Source organism: Miniopterus schreibersii, assembly GCF_964146895.1.
Source record: "Miniopterus schreibersii genome assembly, chromosome: 19".
NCBI lineage: Eukaryota > Metazoa > Chordata > Mammalia > Chiroptera > Miniopteridae > Miniopterus > Miniopterus schreibersii.
The window spans coordinates 16,205,489-16,223,254 of record NC_138119.1 but is presented as its reverse complement, the minus strand read 5'-3'; the positions used below and the strand labels follow the sequence as shown (position 1 = coordinate 16,223,254).

Below are 17,766 nucleotides of genomic sequence, written 5' to 3'. Positions count from 1 at the left end.
AACATCAATGATGAGAGAGTCATTGATCGAGCCTGCAACCCGGGCATGTGCCCTGACCAGGAATCGAACCCCAATCGCCTGGATCTGAGGTCGATGCTCAACCGCTGAGCCACGCCCGGCCAGGCTGGAATAAGCATTTAATATTTAAAATTTTTAAATACTAAGTGTGTCTTCTGTTCCTTTGTCCCTTACTGGGACAAATTCCTAAATGGTAACCAGAACATTTCTGTGTACAGTTCCTTCAACCCAGCCCTTACATTCTTGAGGAGAATAGGTGTTTCTTAAAAAGTGCTTGTGATTAAAAAAATAGTAGTGATAATAATAATGATATTACCTAACACATATATTCTTACTATGTACCAGATTTTGTTCTATGCACGGTATATATAGTAACTCATTTGATAAAGTATATGCTTAATGTAGTATTAAGGAAATTTTATTTTGTTCTTTTACTGTTGCTCAAAGGAGCTAGCAGGAGTACATACTATGTTTTCTAAATTAAGTGTTCTGAATATTTATTATCAAATTTGAAAAAGGTAGCTATTCACACATAACACATAACTATATATGGAATGCCAGTGATACTTAATGCAATGACTAATTTGACATTTGAATTTTTGATAATTACAGAAAAGATTATTCAAGTATTATGTTTCTTAAATAACTAAAACCTCACTTTACCTAAATACAGAAACTGTGAAGTTGGGATCTCATCAGTTTCACTAAGTTAGGCAGCAAAATAAATAATTATTATACTGTAAGATCATTACATTTAAAAATAATAAAAACACAAAACACAGGCATTATAACTTAGGTATGCTATATAGCCTAACCTTCAGATGTGAGTAGCAAGCTGAATGATTCTAAAAAGAAATTTTTTTATCATTATCTAATGAGATTTTTTTTTTTCTTTTTCTTTCTTTCTAATGACTTACTCAAGTTTTGAGATTGGAATGATCTCTGAGGTAGATGAAGTGGAAATATTTTCAATGTTTTCACTGCCCACTGTACTGGAAGAATCTTCCTGTAGATCAACCACCGAGAGTGTCTCAGTCACAGGCAGACTTAGCGTTTTCGACTCCGTACTCTGTTTGAAAGAAAGTTACATGAAAAGTTGAGATTGATAAATTATCTCTTTAGCTGAACAGGACTATATAAAAAGTTTGCCTCTAAAGTGACAATATAAAGAATTTTCACTAAAAATGTGAAAATCCTTTCTTCCAGTATTTCCACCCTAATATAGTTCATATTAAAATAGAAGCTCTACACATTTTTCATGGCACTTAGTAAACTAGGACAAAGGAGCTTGTCTTTTTTCTTTCCTATTTCCTTTTTTGGACCTATAAATATTTCCCTCTTATTATAATTAATTAATCCTAGTAGTAACATAGAAATCCTATGTAAATATACAAAATAATACAACACACAGTGCTTGCCGCTGAGCAGTTCAGAAGAGAATGAATATCAATAAATAACAACACAAGGTATGTAAAAGTAACATTAGAAGGCCACTCAAGAATCTTGCTGCTCCTTCAGTCGTGGGTGCTCTGGGCCATTTGCCCCTCCCAAACACAGCCTGAAATCTACTTAATACCTACTTGTGTCTCAAAATCCCTATCAGCACCTCCTCCCCCATGGCCAGAATTAACAACCTCTCTTCCTCTAGGCTCCACTGTTCCCTTACACTTTTATCACAGCATCTATAAGAACTCTTATTTACATTTCTTCTTCCTCAACTCTACTATAAACACCTTGAGTAAGGACTATATTCTCTTGATCTTCATGGTCCCAGCACTTAGCACACAGTAGACATTTAATGCCTACTAAATGAGTATCAAGTGAGAGGTACTTATGTCAGTTCAGAGAAAAGAGACTATGGGCTAGAACGACTAGGATTCTGAAGGAGGGCCAATATGCAAGCAGGAAGAAAACACAAGGCATAGTCAGAACACAAAGTGTGAGCATTTGGAGAATTATTTACACTGAAATGAAAAATTCACAAAGAGATGCAAATAATTTGCATTTTATGGTGGAAGCTTAGGAAAAAGGATTATTACCTTGTTAATAAATATTGCATTATCATTTCAACATGTACTTAATGTAAAAAACTGAGGTATTTTACATTTTTATGTTCTTTTACAAATAAAATCTGACGTGTGTTTTATAATTATAGCAAATCTTGATCTGGATTAGCTGCATATTCAGGACGCAACAGCCAGATGTAGCTTGTGGCCATTGTACTAAACAGCGCAGGTCTTTAAGATGCAATAAGCACTTCAAAGTGTTTGAGCAACAGTATGCCATGATGAAAAACTCTAGAAAATGAACAGCAGTAGGACTGTTCAGGATGGTCATGTAATTAGAAGGGTTACAATGATCACTTTTCTCTTACTCTTAGGCACAAATCTTTGACAGCCCAGCCAGGCATGGCTCAGCGGTTGAGCATCGACCTAGGATCCAGGCGATCGGGGTCCGATTCCTGGTCAGGGCACATGCCCAGGTTGTGGGCTGCAGCCGATCAATGACTCTTTCATCATTGATGTTTCTATCTCACTCTCTCCCCCACCTTGCCTCTCTCTGAAGTCAATAAAGATATATTTTAAAAAAAAAAAAATCTTTGACAAATGTCTCCCAGAATCCAACAATACAAAGCTCACTATATATTCACTATATCTCCTTAGATAACCCAATTAAGTCATAAAATAGCTCTAGCTGAATTTTAAAAAAGAGAATTCTCCCTTATTTTGAGCTAAATTTATTTTTGTTAATGTGTTTTTCCTTAGTCCTTCGTCCAGCTCAAACATCTCCAGATGCTTCAGCATTCTGGCCAGCTTACATTCTGGTCTAGCCTTTAATATCTTTCAAAAAATCTGGTGTACAAAATGAAAAATAATATTTGGGACATAATATGAGAAAAAAGGGGATACACTTTAACCTCCTATTTATTAATTCACAATCCACAAAAGTGATAAAACTTTGTTATCAAAATACTGTATTCTACATACAAACACTTTCTTTTGTTTTAAGAAAACACTTCCTGGCCCCTGAAAATATGAAGAAACAAGATACATTATAGTGAGCCAAAATAAAACCTAAGAAATGAGAACTTACACCCAAACTTTTACTACAGAGAAAATGGTCTCATTTATCATTCAATTAGCAATTGTGCATTTTCTCAAAAGCAGTACTCTCAGCAGGTGAATAGTATCAAGGCCAGTTGTATGGTACTTCAAAAAGAAAAAGTATCAATACACGACTTGATGACCAGAGGTTTCTGATCTTATGAAGTAGTTAGAAAAGGCATATCATTAAAAGTCAAAGCAACATAGCTTACTTGTACATCCACGACGTAGTCATCTTTTAATTTATGTTCTTCTGGAGGAATAGGTAAGTTTGAACCCACTTTTCCCGATAATTCAGCATTGACAGGTCCCTCTCGTTCATCCTATATTGCAACAAACGAAAAGGCTAACTGATAAAAATTGTTTCACAAAACAGCCCTGAAGCAATATTAAAGACCATCTCTTGCTATACTTTACAACCCAAACACTGTCTTGTACACATTTGACTCGAATTACTTTTATTTGTTTACATGTTATCATCTATATTCCTGCATTCCCTTCCTTGCCACTACAACTAATATGTACACTAAATGAGGTCACAAACCTCATTTGACTTCTTAATAAGCACTTTAAGCCTACCACCCCTATGTGCTGGGCACACAGTAAATATCTGATAAATGAATGAATTTATAGTTGTGTCATCTCTCTTTTGACACTCGTTTTCAAGCTAGGATTTCAGATACCTTTATGTCTTTAAATGTATCTTCTAGAATACAAGTGTCACAAAAGCAAAATTCACATTCATCTCTGTTTAAGCCTATATAGGACATAATATGTACCTAAATGTTTGCTGAAAGTATGTTTTCCCCCTTAATGCTCTGCTTAAATTCATTCTTACAACATTTCGTTTTCAAATTTCTCATCAAAGAAGAGATTAGATCTAAGTCTTATAGATTGTGGATGAAAGAAAAAAATTATACTCTTTTTGGAGAAATATTCAGCAACCGTATTCAAAATTTTAAATGTTCCATCCAAGAAATATATTCTACGTAACTCAGAATTTAAATAATCCACTCTAAATATCATGCCAAAAAAACCCCAAGCAACATAATTATGTGTGTTCACACACACAAATGTATACACAAACACATACACACACAGCAGAGACACAAAGCAAGTATGTCAATAAAGGTACATTTAATAAATTATGATGTATCTATATAATGAAATAAAAATGCAGCCATTCAGAAGAATATAGCAATATGAAAAGGTGTTTATGAGATATTATGAGGGGAGAGGGGGAAGTCTGCCTGTAGAATATTTATAACATTTTAATAAAACTAAAACTTATTAATTTGTCTGCTACATAACAGTATATCTATACCTAAAAAAATGGTCTCAACATTTTCCCAAGAAAGAGTAAATTGTGGTTCCTCTGGGGAGGGGAATAGGATATAAATATATTTTATAGTCAATATCAATTCCTTCTGTATTTTAAAATAAGTACATTAATTCTGAGGGTGAGGGGGACCAAATCTAGTCAATACTCACCTTTTATCATTTAAAATGATAAAATAATAATTTAGAGACCATCAGGTTTCTTGAACTCTGTCTCTTCATCCCACTCAATTATATAAAACAAACTACATAGCCACTGATTGCAGACTCTCCCTATAATCCTCATTTCTAGTAGTTTTTAACTGATGAGACTTGGGTTTCTTTAGAAACTCTGTAACTATTTAGAGCATTAAAAAGCAAGCCACTAATTTTCAGTTCCCTGAATAGGTACTATCTTTCTCCCTCCTGTAGGACTAAGGATGTCCTGACATTCCAAATATAAGCAATGAGAATAAATATATAAATATTGCAGAGGTAGCGTAATTTCAGAATTTCCCATGTAACTCCTCAGATTATAGCAAGAAAGAATTACAAATCTCCATCAGAAATTATGTCACAGGACTTCTGAAATTACTTTTATTCTGAATGTTTTGAGGAAGTCTTAGACAGCTGGCACACAGATTACATCGTCAACTTTATTTGAAGTACCTTTTTCTGGAATTGTACATCTTCGTTTTCTAGTGCGCAACTGTCATCTTGAGAGTAATATGATGAAGCTGAAGCTGAAGAACTCTCTTTACAACACACATGCCAACTGGGAAGCCTGTAAAACATCCACCGTGATCACCGCCACCAGAAAAAAAAAAGGAGGAGGAGGAAAGGTGTAAAAGGTGTTACGCCAACATATTCCCTTCTATGGGCTAGAATTTGGGTCAATAAACCCAAGGATGGTTCCTATCTAAGGCCCTTAAGAACTTAATTTAATGATGAAGACAAATGTACGTAAGACAAGGGTTTTTTATTTAATGCCCTAGGAAAAACACAGACTATTATCAGCATTCCAAGTAAGGGATTACGAATTTCATGAAGGTAAAACAGAAAGACTTCACAAACGGAGTATTTGGTGATTATCACAGAAGGAACAGAGAAAGGTGTCAAAGAGCTAACTAACCTCAGGAAGCACCAGATGCCAATGATACTCTAAATTCTACCAAATAGTTAAGACCAAGTAACTCTAAAGCTACCTAAACTATTTCAAAGCATATTGGGTTTATATGAGGAACATAACAGTGACATCAGAAAATAACAGAAATAGCACACACAAATGAATACCATAGGTTAATACTACTTATGAAATAGACACAGAACTTCTGAAGAAAACAATAAAAAAGTCTCTAAAAAAACAGCAAAAAATATCATTATTATGATCGAGTAGATATTCAGAAGTCCATTAACAAATTCCATAAAAATAAAAGTAATCAGATCAAATTTCAGCTGATATAAAGTTAGAATGACCTTAATATAAAAAAATCTACCCAAGAGCAGAAATTGCCACATAACTTCAAGACCTTTAACCATCAAAAACTCCAAAAGCTCTGGTCTGAAGCAAATAATTATTAGGGTCTGATGGGAGGTAGAAATAAAAATAAAATTTAAGTTGGAATAGCATTTCAAGAAAGAACATGCCTAGTGTGAGCATGGCTATCTTTCATGGCCTCTTTTATTCAAATATTTCCTGAAGTACCTCAAAACGAATATAAGCAAATGAATTACCACCACATCAGCTATGTTACGATGTGACATTACAATTACTACTACAATTTACAGGCAAGGTTTCAAGTCATAACCACTGGGGATGAATTTGGTACTCAAAATCACTATTAATGGAGGAAAAAAGATAAAACTTCACAGAAGAGATATAGTAGTGAAAATCTTTCCATTCCTTTAGGAGGTCACAATAATGCCAGTGTATGGCAAGAATTTGCAGAGGTTCATCTTTTAACAAGAAGATACATTCAGCCATGACAATTTGCTAACTGGCCTAGAGCGATGGTTAAGAGAATAAGAACTAGAGTCAGAAAGTCTGTATGATCTTTGGCAAGTTCATTAAACAAATATTTATTTCTCTGTACCTATTTCTTCAAAATAATATTAGCTATTTTGTTGGACTGTTTTGAGGATTCAATGCAAAAGCACGGAGAACTGTGGACACCACAGAATAAAGACACAATATTAGGAATTATAATACTTATTAAAACAAAAACAATTTAGATTCTAAGAGAAGGAATAAAAACAGGTGTTTCTGCCTGGGCACAGGCTTCAATGCGAATCACACACTGATATAAACTGCTTCAAGTTAATTTTACCATTGAGCTATCACTAATTTGTCTTTTATCTGCTCATCTGCTGATCACATACAGAGATATTATAAAATTTCTCTGACATTCAAATTTTGTAATTCCGGTCCTATAATTTCTACAACATTGAATGAACGGTGAATTTAAAAACCCATTTTGGAGATTTCTATTTGCACATGATTTCTAGGGCCATTTACTTGATTATATTGTTGAATGTTGTGTTCTGGCCTTGACATGAACCGAGTTGTATTGAAGAATTTAAATCAGTAGGTAGGTAGTTAGGTTGGAGCCCTGTACATAGAAAAACCTTCATAGAAATGTCTTCAAAAATGTGTTCACTTTTATTTATAAGTGAAACTATAGAATGTCTTAAATATATTCTCTCTCCAAGAAATATGCCTAACATATATTAAGAGACTACACAAGTATTCACTCATCTATTTTAATAAGAAAAACTTGTTATTTATCTATAATTTCCACAAAACCTCTAATAGTTACTAGATTAAAAAAATGCTACAGGTATAGAAGGAATGAATGACACCAAATAAAAGAAATGCCTAGGTTCCAAAGGCATACTTTAGGGACTTCAATCTTAAACTTGACTGCTTTCATTTTAGAAATTACACCTATATAGTTTTTTTCTTGAAGGAAGGTTTTCAACTTGAATGTGTAGTGACTGAAGTTTTTCTTGTAGTGGCAACCTAGAATCTAATATTGCCAGACAGTATGATGTTTTAAAGGATGTGTTCTAACTATATGTTTCTAAAAATAATCATTAAGGTTTAAGTGTTAGGATAGAAGGGGTATCAATTAGTTCTTACCAAAGGGAACAGGAGAAGGACTCAGGAAATTTTTTCTAGAGAATATAGCAACTAAATTAAGCCTTGAAGTGCCAAGAAAGGCTTCACTGGGAGATAGCATTCTTTAATGTGGAAATGCCATTTTTTAACGACATTAATGCCTCAGAATGATAGCATTTTACATCTGGCTAACACAGAAATATTGAACAAGCTGTCTTTAACAATTACTCTTTATAATCTTATCAAAGAAATCTAGCAAATAAAGCAATAAATTTCAGGACACGTTATTGTGCAATAAAGAATATGCTAGTATATAAATGAGCCAATTAATTGTGGGGTAGGAGACAAAACTAAACTGGAGTCCGTCAAACTTTCAAATGAGTCAATACTGTTTACCTTTGAGTTATATAGAAGAAACTATATAAGCAATTAAGACTACCTAATAGGTACCATATATTATGTTACATACAGAGCCTTGTTAGAAAATGTTATGATAATTTTCAACTCACTAAAAATTTGAGTAAAGTTATATTGACAAAACATTAAACAGCAATTTTAATTAAGTAGGCAAAATTGAATTTAATTGAAAAACACTAAGAGGAAGGATTTTCTACTAGTAAAAAGATATAATAATTATAAATACATATGCACCTAACAAAATCACTTCAAAGTATGTAAAAATACTGTCAAAGATAAGGTGGAAAGAAAATAGTAAAAAATCATGGTTGCCGCTCAGCGGTTGAGCGTCGACCTAGGATCCAGGCGATCAGGGTTCAATTCCTGGTCAGGGCACATGCCCGGGTTGTGGGCTCAATCAATGACTCTCTCATCACTGATGTTTCTATCTCTCTCTCTCCCTCTCCTTCCCTCTCTCTGAAATCAATAAAGATATATTTAAAAAAAAAAAAATTATGGTTGCCTATTTTAAATTACGTCTTATAAAATAATGGATAAAAACCTAAGAAAAGATGAGATTTATATTATATATAAGAACAAGCTTGATTAAATATACAGAACTTTACAACAAATTCAAATTAACATTCTCTTCAAACACATGGAATATTTCCCAAATACTGACCATCTACTAAAGCTTCAAAAAGAAGACTCAAATTCCAAAAGTCAAGATCTAATAAACTGTACTATCCAACCACACTGCAACATTTGAACAGAAAGATGGCTAACAACATTCTAAGCCTCGCAAAAATATTACGCAGCAGAGTAATTGTTCAGTTAGAGGAAACAGTAAGGAACGTCATGAAATATTACAGCTGAAGACCTACAGATCAGAAGTGGTGGGATGCAGATAAAAGAACGACAGGAAAACTATGCTTTTGAAGGCAACTGAAGACAAGCTCTAAAAACAAAAGAGCTAATCTTTCAACTCAAAAAGATACAAGACACGCTGTAAATCCAAAGAAAAAAGAAAGGCTAAAAGGACAGAAATCACTGAAATAGAGGACAAAAAAAAGGCAAAGAAGATTAAGAAAACCAAAGTTGGTCCTCTGAAGAAAATATTAAAAAGACAAAACCAATTAAGGAGAGATGCTGACGTCAATTAAACTACGGTATAAAAACATTAAATAACTACAGACAAAACAGATTTTTTAAATTATAAAATACTACAAACTATATATATCAATATATTTTAGAACTCAGAAAAAATAGATGTTTCTAGGAAAGCACAATTGGTGCAAAGTATACAAAAAGTGGAATAAACTAATGATAATTAAAGAAATTTCAGTGGCTTAATCAACAGCTCACAAAGAAAAGGGGGAAATCCCAAGCCACGTGTGTTTTTTTAATTTGGAAATAGTTTCAAATTTTCAGAAGAATTGCCAGTATAGTACAAAGAACATCCACAAACTCTTTACCTGTATCAACCTCTTGTTAACCTTTTACCCATTTGTTCCATCATTTGCCATTTGCTCATGGTATGCACGCTTGCTCCCCCTCTCTCCCCCCATGTAATTTCTTTCTAAACATATTAGTATGTATTTCCACAGAATGAGGGTACTCTCTTACATAAACACAGTACAGTTATCAACTTCAGTAAATGTTATACTGACACAGTGCTTCATCGTCTGTATGCAATTTTGTCACTTAGCTCAATAATGTTCTTATAGCATCCCCACCCACCACCTCAAGTACAACTGCATCTAAGGTCTTGTCCAGCATTTGTCATCAGCCTTCTTTAACCTAGAATAGTTCATGGCCTTTATCTTATGAAGCACTGACATTTTTGAAGAACAGTCCTTTTATTTTTAAATAATGTGACCCTTATTTGAGGTTCCTCATGATGTTTCACCATGACCAGATTCAGATTATGTATTCCTGGCCAGAATCCTTCATAAGTGATCTGTGTCTTTCTCTGGGTAATACATCTAGAAGAAGCACACAATATCCATCTGTTTCAGCACGAGCAATTCCACTGTTAGGTGGAATGAGAAATGAAAACAGTCCATAAAAAGCCTTGTACAAAAATATCCACAGAAGCTTTTACTCCTAATAGACAAAAACTGGAAGCAGCCAAGATGTCCAACAACAGGAGAATAAACACACTATAGTATATTTATACAACATATTACCACTCACAATAAAAAGGAACAAATTACTGATGAATGAAACAACATGGATAAATCTTGGAAACTTTACCCTGAGTGAAAGAAGCCAGATACAAGAATAAATACTGCATAATTCCATTTAGGTGAAGTTCCAGAATTAGCAAAATTAATCCATGGTGATAGAAAACAAATCACTTTTTGGGTTTTGGGGGATTTGCTAGAATGGAACATGAGAGAACATTCTGGGGTAATGGAAATGTTTTGTATCTTGATGGGGTGTAGGTTAGACAGATGTAAGCATCTGTCAAAACTGATCCCCAACTATATACAGTTGTCTTAATTTAAAAATATATGAAACAACAAAGTATTTTCCTCCCTAGCAATCACAACCATTTATAACTCTGGTAATGATCATAAAATGGAGATAAATAAATGAAGACCTAGTATGTACACAGATGGAATGCTGGTGACAGCAATGTAAAGACAGTAATTCTCTCCAAAGTAATTCATCACTCAAATATAAGTCCTATCAAAATACCTGAAGGATCCTATTGTTCTAAATACAATATGGAAAAAAAGTGGCCCAAGAATAACCAAATTAACCAGAAAGCCTAAAGGCATGTGGTTCACCTTGGCAGATGATTAAATTTGTTACAAAACCATTCTAATTAGACTACAGTACTGGGATAGCAAAAGACAGGGAATTGGAACAGAATACTCCCAAACACATTCCTTGGCATAAAGTCTCTCTTTAGAAACAGCCTACACACAGTGCTGATTAAATATCCACAGACTGTATGAATGATATGCGGCCTTCCTGAAGGTATCTACTAGAATTCATTTTAATGATTCCAGTAACTAAAGTGAGTAAAAAAGTGTTAAGTAGAAAAAGTGGGGAAAAAGAATGAGATCACAATAGCACTACCATTTATGTAAATTCCAAACCCATAAACAAAATATTATTATTTTGGAAGGAAATACACATCTGAATAAATACATGAAGGTTGACTGGAAAACACATCAAATATATTCTAGAGTAAATGCCTAAATGGGAGAAAAATAGGAGTGAAACTAAAGACAGAAGATAAAGAGTAATGATGTAAAGTGGAGCAGAGAAGAGGATCTATACAAAATGTGCCATAAACTGAGGATGACCAACCCAATCCTAAGTACCTGATGTCTCCAGAAGGAAAAAGTCATTTTGTTTTTTATTTTTAAATATATCTTTATTGATTTATGAGAGAGGGAGGGAGAAGGAGAGGGGGAGAGAAATAGAAACATCAATGATGAGAAAGTCGTCACTGATCAGCTGCCTCCTGTACGTCCCTGACTGGGGATCAAGCCCCCAACCCGGGCATGTGCCTTGACCGGGAATTGAACCATGATTTCCTAGATCCTAAGTCGATGCTCAGCTGCTGAGCCATGCCCTGCCAGGCCACTCATGTTTGTTAATCTGCCAAGACCTTTATATTAAAGTATTATCCCAATTTTTACAAATAAAGACACTAAAGCTCAGAAGTTAACTTGCCCAAAGTCACTTGACTTGTGACTGCAAACCTAGATCTCTCTCCACAGCCTGGGATCTTTCGGTCAGTATTGCTGCATTTCATACTTAATACTCTTGAGTCGGCAGATGAACAAAAAGAAAGGTGAGGAAATAACATGGATCCCTTCACTCAAGAACTGATGGCATTAGTCAAGGCTAGTTATAGCGTAACGTAAACTATCACAAAGGAGGAGCAGCGTTTACCGCATGATGTAGATAGCGGCAACAAGTGCTAATCATGATGCTTTATAGTGTACAGGCTGGGGCATGGACTTCAGTCAAGAGACTCAAGTGTAATCCCAGGTCCCTTGTTTATAAGTTGTATGTTCTTAGAAAATTACAAAACATGTGTGCCTCAATACCAATACTATAAAATGTCATTATTAGGAGGAAAATGAAACAATGCACTCAAATCTTAGCTGTTATCAACTATTGGCCTTTCTATTTTCTTTCACTTATCAAATTGGTATAGCTGTGGCAGAATTTACCTTTTTATTATTTATCCGCTACATGCACCTTTGCCACTACCACTTGAAACCCTCTACTTGGCTTGTCAAATGACACACTTCTACTCAACTCTCTGATTCCACTGGGCCTCCTTTGATACGTTGCTCCTGCTCACCACTTAAATCTTGGTACTGCCAACATCCTCTTCTCAGCCCCTCTTTTCTATATGCATTTCTTGGGAAATCTCAGCTGGTTTTCAGCTGATGGTTACCAAAACTTGTATCTTTAGCTTTTAGCATCTCCTCCTAACTAGTCCATTCCTTAAAACCCTTCAATAATACCCTATATTAATGCTCAAATAAATTAAGCATACTTAAAAGTTGAGTCTCTCTTCCTTTATTGACCAAGATATCTAAAAGAAAACAAAACAAAAACTAAATTCAAACTTGAATACAGTCTCCTCCTTTTCCAAACCTCCTCCTCCTTCCTACATCCTTGCTCTCTCCATGTGGTGCTGCTATCCACCAGTCCTCAAGTTAGAAACCTGAAAAACATCCACACTACTCCTTTTTTACCTTCTCCAGTTTAGTTTACCTCAAATGTATGTGATCCATTTCTCCATCCCTGCTATGATTGCTTTAGCGCAAGCCCTTTCTCCTACCCAGAGCTCCCTAATTCCTACCTTATTACCTCTGCAATTCAATCCTTCACACCGCTGCCAAAAAAACGAATACTGAATTATCTCAGGATACCACTCCCCTGCTTAAGATCTTTTATAGACTCATAACAAAATTCAAACTTCCCTGAATGGTATTTAAAAATCTCTAAAATGCTACTGTCCAAGCCCTCAGCTTCATAATTCCTGCCACTCCCTGCCTCCCACTTTATGCTTCAGTGATAAAGAATCATTTGTATGTTCCTGGAACACATACCATGCTGCCTCATGCTTCCTAGTCTCTGGCTCATGCTGTTTCCCTCTCCCACCAATGTCCTGCCCCTGCTCTCACTCCCCAACATTCAAAACCTAACTAATTTCTTATCATTATTCTTTTTCCTGGGGCAGGTACTAGTTAGTTAGAAACTAGGACTTTCCTGATTTCCACAATCTGGGTTTGTGGCCCTCCTGTAAATTCCCACAGCCCTTAGGCTTCTCTCTAGCTGAGCACTTAAAACTCTGAACTGAAATGAACGGTTTATATTTGTTTCTCATACACACTGGGCACATCTAGGGCAGAGAACTTACTACCCTGTTGTCAGCACAGTGATCTACTGAGCTCTTTCTCTATGGATTGGGACAGTTTTTGATAAGAGCTTAGAAAAGGGAGAGCCCCGTAATCAGCGACTTCATGGTAAAAGAAAGAACTGAACTGGGCAATGAGGAAATGCTTCTTAAACATAAGCACAAATCTAACCCCTACTAGAGAAACATGTCAGCCATTCAATTAGGGCAGTGTGGTAAAGTAACACCCTCCCCAAAGCCCCCTCCAAAAAAAAAAGGCATTTCAGGAAAGACACCTACATGAAACATAGAGGTGAGAAAGTACAATGAAAATTATGGGGTTTTTTGTATTGTTTTGTTTTGTTTTTTAACATTACTGCCTGGAAATTTGAAAAAATTAACAGAAATTCTTTGACATACTGAGAAACTTGTGAGAAATGGGTGAATATAATATTAAAGTCATTTTGGTCAAAAACTGATAATAAAACAAAACCAGTGCCTTTGCTTAATGAGCACCCTATTTTCTTTCAATCACAATGTATGAAAAGACAGATATTCTTCTTAATCTATTATCACAAATTTTGGAACAATTTATGAATGATGAAGACAACAAAACTGGCTACTAAGAGGAGCTTACCAACTCTTCTGCAAAACTTTTGTCTAATTCTACAATGGTTTTAGGTACCTATATGGGTTAAGGGGGAATGGAGATGTTGGGAAATAACTGTGCAAAAGTTAGACTTCCAGTTGGGTAATTTCAGTATTTTAATTTCCCAAGGAAAAAGAGTCTCAAAAGACACAGCATACCCTTTGCGAATCACTGCCATGCACCAATCCTCTTCCCCAATCTCATCACCACCTTTCCAAAAAAATTTCAAGCCCAAATATCCTATTTTAATGCCTTTTAATGGCTTCCATAAATAATAATTAAAATGTCTCTAAATTTGACAGTCGAAGCAAATCTCAAAACATACTAACCGAAATGTTTCTCAAGCTCAAGTTTTGTAAGCTTCACTCTTGACTTAAACCCTCAACATCCATTTTTCACAGTGGGAGTCAACAAACTTTAAAGAACTTTATGACTACTATCTTCAATACTAGGCTAACCGATTTTTCCCCTCTAACCAGTCATGATATCCTCTTTATTGCTAATGAGTAAAGTTGAGAAATCATATTGAGGTTAGCTTAAGCAAAAGATAGCCAGAAATTACACAAAGTAATAGAAGCATGGTTAATTTAAATCCACAAACGATTTCAAAAATCACATTATAATACTTGCTTTCATCTCCACCACCCAATTAAAATTTTTTAAAATCATGTCTAAGAGTACAAACTTGCAACTAGTAGGTAAGTCCTGGAGATCTAATGCACAGTACAGTGAATATAGACAATGATATTGTATGACAATCATCAAACTTGCTAAGCGACTAGATCTTTATTCCAACTACACACACACACAAAGATAATCATGTGACATGATAGAGATGCTATCACTACAATGGCAATCATATTGCAATATAGAAATGTATCAAATCTACATCTTAAGTTTAAACAATGTTAGATGTCCAATATATTTCAAATTAAAATAGAAATCACAGATAATGGTGCATTTTAAACATGAAAAACCTCTTTGTCCATGAGGCATTTCTGGAAGTGCTAATGAAGACTAACATGGTCTAAAGATGGGTTAAGATCAAGGAGAAAGAGGAAAGAAAAGATGTAATCTACAAATAACTAAACAGTCCCCAAGTTGTAGGAGGTAGATTTGAAATACAGTTTTGGTATCCCATCTACAAATTTAAATTTAAAATGTGGAAAGTGGCTTGGCCAGCGTGGCTCAGTAGTTGAGCCTCCATCTAAGAGACTCGACCTCTGAACCGGGAGGTCACTGTTCCATTCCTGGTCAGGTCACATGCCTGGGTATTGGGCTCAATCCCCAGTGGGGGGGCGTGCAGGAGGCAGCCGATCAATGATTCTCTCTCATCATTGATGTTTCTATCTCTCTCTCCCTCTCCTTTTCCCTCTCTGAATCAATAAAAACATATTTAAAAATAAAAATAAAATAAAATGGGGTAAATGGACTCACCCTCTACATGCACTTCTCAGTACAAAGGGCAGTGGGATGAATGACACTGGTCTTATTAAGAGGGTTTGGAATGAAAGACAAGAAGCCAAATTTCTTTTTCTCTAAAACTTCTATCAACCTTCCAATAAAAATTCCTCAGCCAGGCAAATGTTTTCTTTCCCTCTTATTTATGTACCATCTTATGTGAGCAAGAACCTGTCTACAAGTTCAGTGTCTTTGGAATTCAGTAGTCCAGGCATAAAAATAAAAATTCTCCTGGTGATTTGCAGACATAAGCTAAACCAGAAACTTAGTGTATCTGAATTTTAACAAAGAGCAAATCACTTTTAATGAAGAAGCACCTGTTAAGTCAGCAAGTGTCACACATCTCTGAAGAAACTCCCTAGCAGGGAAGAATGACTTTCCCAAGTACAATGATAGCAATCCTTCGACCTACAAGCTCTCTTTGCTCTTCAAACACACACACACACACACACACACACACACACACACACACCCCCACAAATGTGCCAGGAATTAACAGAAAACTCCATAAACTTCAGAGACAAGGCAGTCTTCCCGCCTTCAAAATACAGAGCTTGTCCTCCCATTACTAAGGGACATTACCCAAGCCACACACCACCACAAAGTACTGCACCCACTACACCTAAGACACGCTCTCTTCTAAACCAACGGCTTCCCATCCCCTACCCCTTAGTGAAAAACTGCTTTCATAACGTCCCCAGAAGTTTCCAAGAGCAGCAGCCCCAAGTGCACTGGACGCCAAAGACTGCGAGAAGTGGCCAGAACTACAGCGTGTACATTACAATGCCCCTCGGGACAACTCGCGTTTTAAAAATCGCACGTCCGGAACGTATCACAGCCGACACGCTTGATGCCCTCACCGCACTAGGAAAGCAAGCGGCTGGCAGTGAACAGAGCCACTTACCCAGCACCTATCTCAACCGTGCCCCAACGCCCGCCGTCCCCAAGGGGCAGGGTCACTGAACACAAAGGCGACCCTGGAGGTCCCCTCCAGTCAGGCACCCTTCTCTCCCACTGTCTGTAAATTCCAAAATACACCCTGAAAACCTCCGCACAGGGCGCTGCCAGGCCAGCCGGCGGGAGGGTCGCTAAGTAATCAGCTTGTCGCTTCCTAGGGACCTTGGGGACCCGCACCCTAAAAGTCGAGATGATGTGGGGGTGTGACCTGCACCGCTCTCTCCTTCCGCCACCCCCCCCCCGGGGGAAAATCCAGTGCGGTCGAGGCTACTCACCAGACGAGGGAACAGAGAGAGAGGCAGGAGACCAGGGCCAAGGCCCGCCGGTACTTCTTCATCTTCTCCTCCTTCTTCCCCCGGCCAGAAGGCGGCACATCCTCCCGACAGCCGCCACTGCCGAGGCCAAGATGGAGGAGCCCAAGCAGGAGCGCGAGGATGGGAGCGAGAGTCCGAAGGGCTGCGGCGCCGGGGGAGCGGCTCCACCGCGGCCCGCGTGCCGGCCGCCCTCTCCCAGGGGCCCACGGGGCCGCTTCACAGGACGACTCGGGTGTCTGCCGCTGTTGCTGCGGCCGCCAGCTCGTCCGCGCCCGCCTCCTCCAGCTGCCGCCGCCGCCGCCGCCGCCGCCGCCACCCCGAATCCCCCCCGCCCGCCCCGGCTCTCCCTCCGTCCTGCCCGCGACCAACGGCCGCAGCGTACTCGCCTGCCAACAGCCAATCACCGGCGGGGCCGCGACACCTCACACTCCGCTGAGCTGGAAGCAGCCGCGTCACCCACGTCCCGCGGCGCTCGCTGCCCGCCCCCAACCAGGCCCCGCGCGGGCCACGCCCCCTCCGACGTCTCCGGCGCCGGAGCCCGAGGGAGGACACAAAGCGCGACAGCCGGCGAGGCCACCGCCGGACGCACCTGAAGCCCCGCCCAATCAGTGGCTTACTTTCAGGAAGTAGGCGTGAGAGGAGCTCCGTGACCCTCAGCCTCCTTCCTTACTATGGCCCGCCCCCTCGCCCAGGGTGCGCCGAGTCCGCGCAAGGCCTCTTGGGAGTTGTAGTTTACCCTCCGGCACCTTCCTTTCCCTTTCCCAGCCCCTCTTGGAATCACGGAGTTGATGGAGAGGTCTATAGCTTAGCTTCTCACCGCAAGACTGACCAGCTTTGGAATTGTTACACGCAGTTTTCCTCTTTGGGCACAGTTTGTGGGATGGCCTGGGAGGACGGTGGAGAAAAAAACCTAAACTAGTAAAATTTAAAAAGCGCTTTTCACGTGTAACTGGGCCCGGGCCATCGAGCTAGGTGCTGATTGGTAGGCGGGAAGGAGGGGGTGTGCCAACATTCCTCTCATCTGATTGGTTGGGGCTGAGAGTCTGTTGCGGCTC

The 17,766-nt window shown here is 38.0% G+C and overlaps 1 protein-coding gene across 8 annotated transcripts in view; it reads right to left on the bottom strand.

The window, feature by feature from the left end:
- SUCO (SUN domain containing ossification factor) overlaps window positions 1-17,033 on the bottom strand; it is a 48,504-nt gene extending 31,471 nt beyond the window's left edge. For 7 of the 8 annotated variants that reach the window (XM_081120437.1, XM_081120442.1, XM_081120440.1 and 4 more), the window contains exons 1-4: window positions 16,673-17,033; window positions 5,109-5,223; window positions 3,335-3,445; window positions 936-1,087 (exon numbers count right to left, since the gene is read on the bottom strand). In XM_081120437.1, coding sequence (XP_080976563.1) covers window positions 936-1,087; window positions 3,335-3,445; window positions 5,109-5,223; window positions 16,673-16,734 — 440 coding nt within the window. In that variant the 5' untranslated portion in view covers window positions 16,735-17,033. The remainder of the gene's footprint in view (window positions 1-935; window positions 1,088-3,334; window positions 3,446-5,108; window positions 5,224-16,672) is intronic. The other variant, XM_081120444.1, reaches the window with a different exon arrangement.
- Window positions 17,034-17,766: the final 733 nt, after the last annotated feature.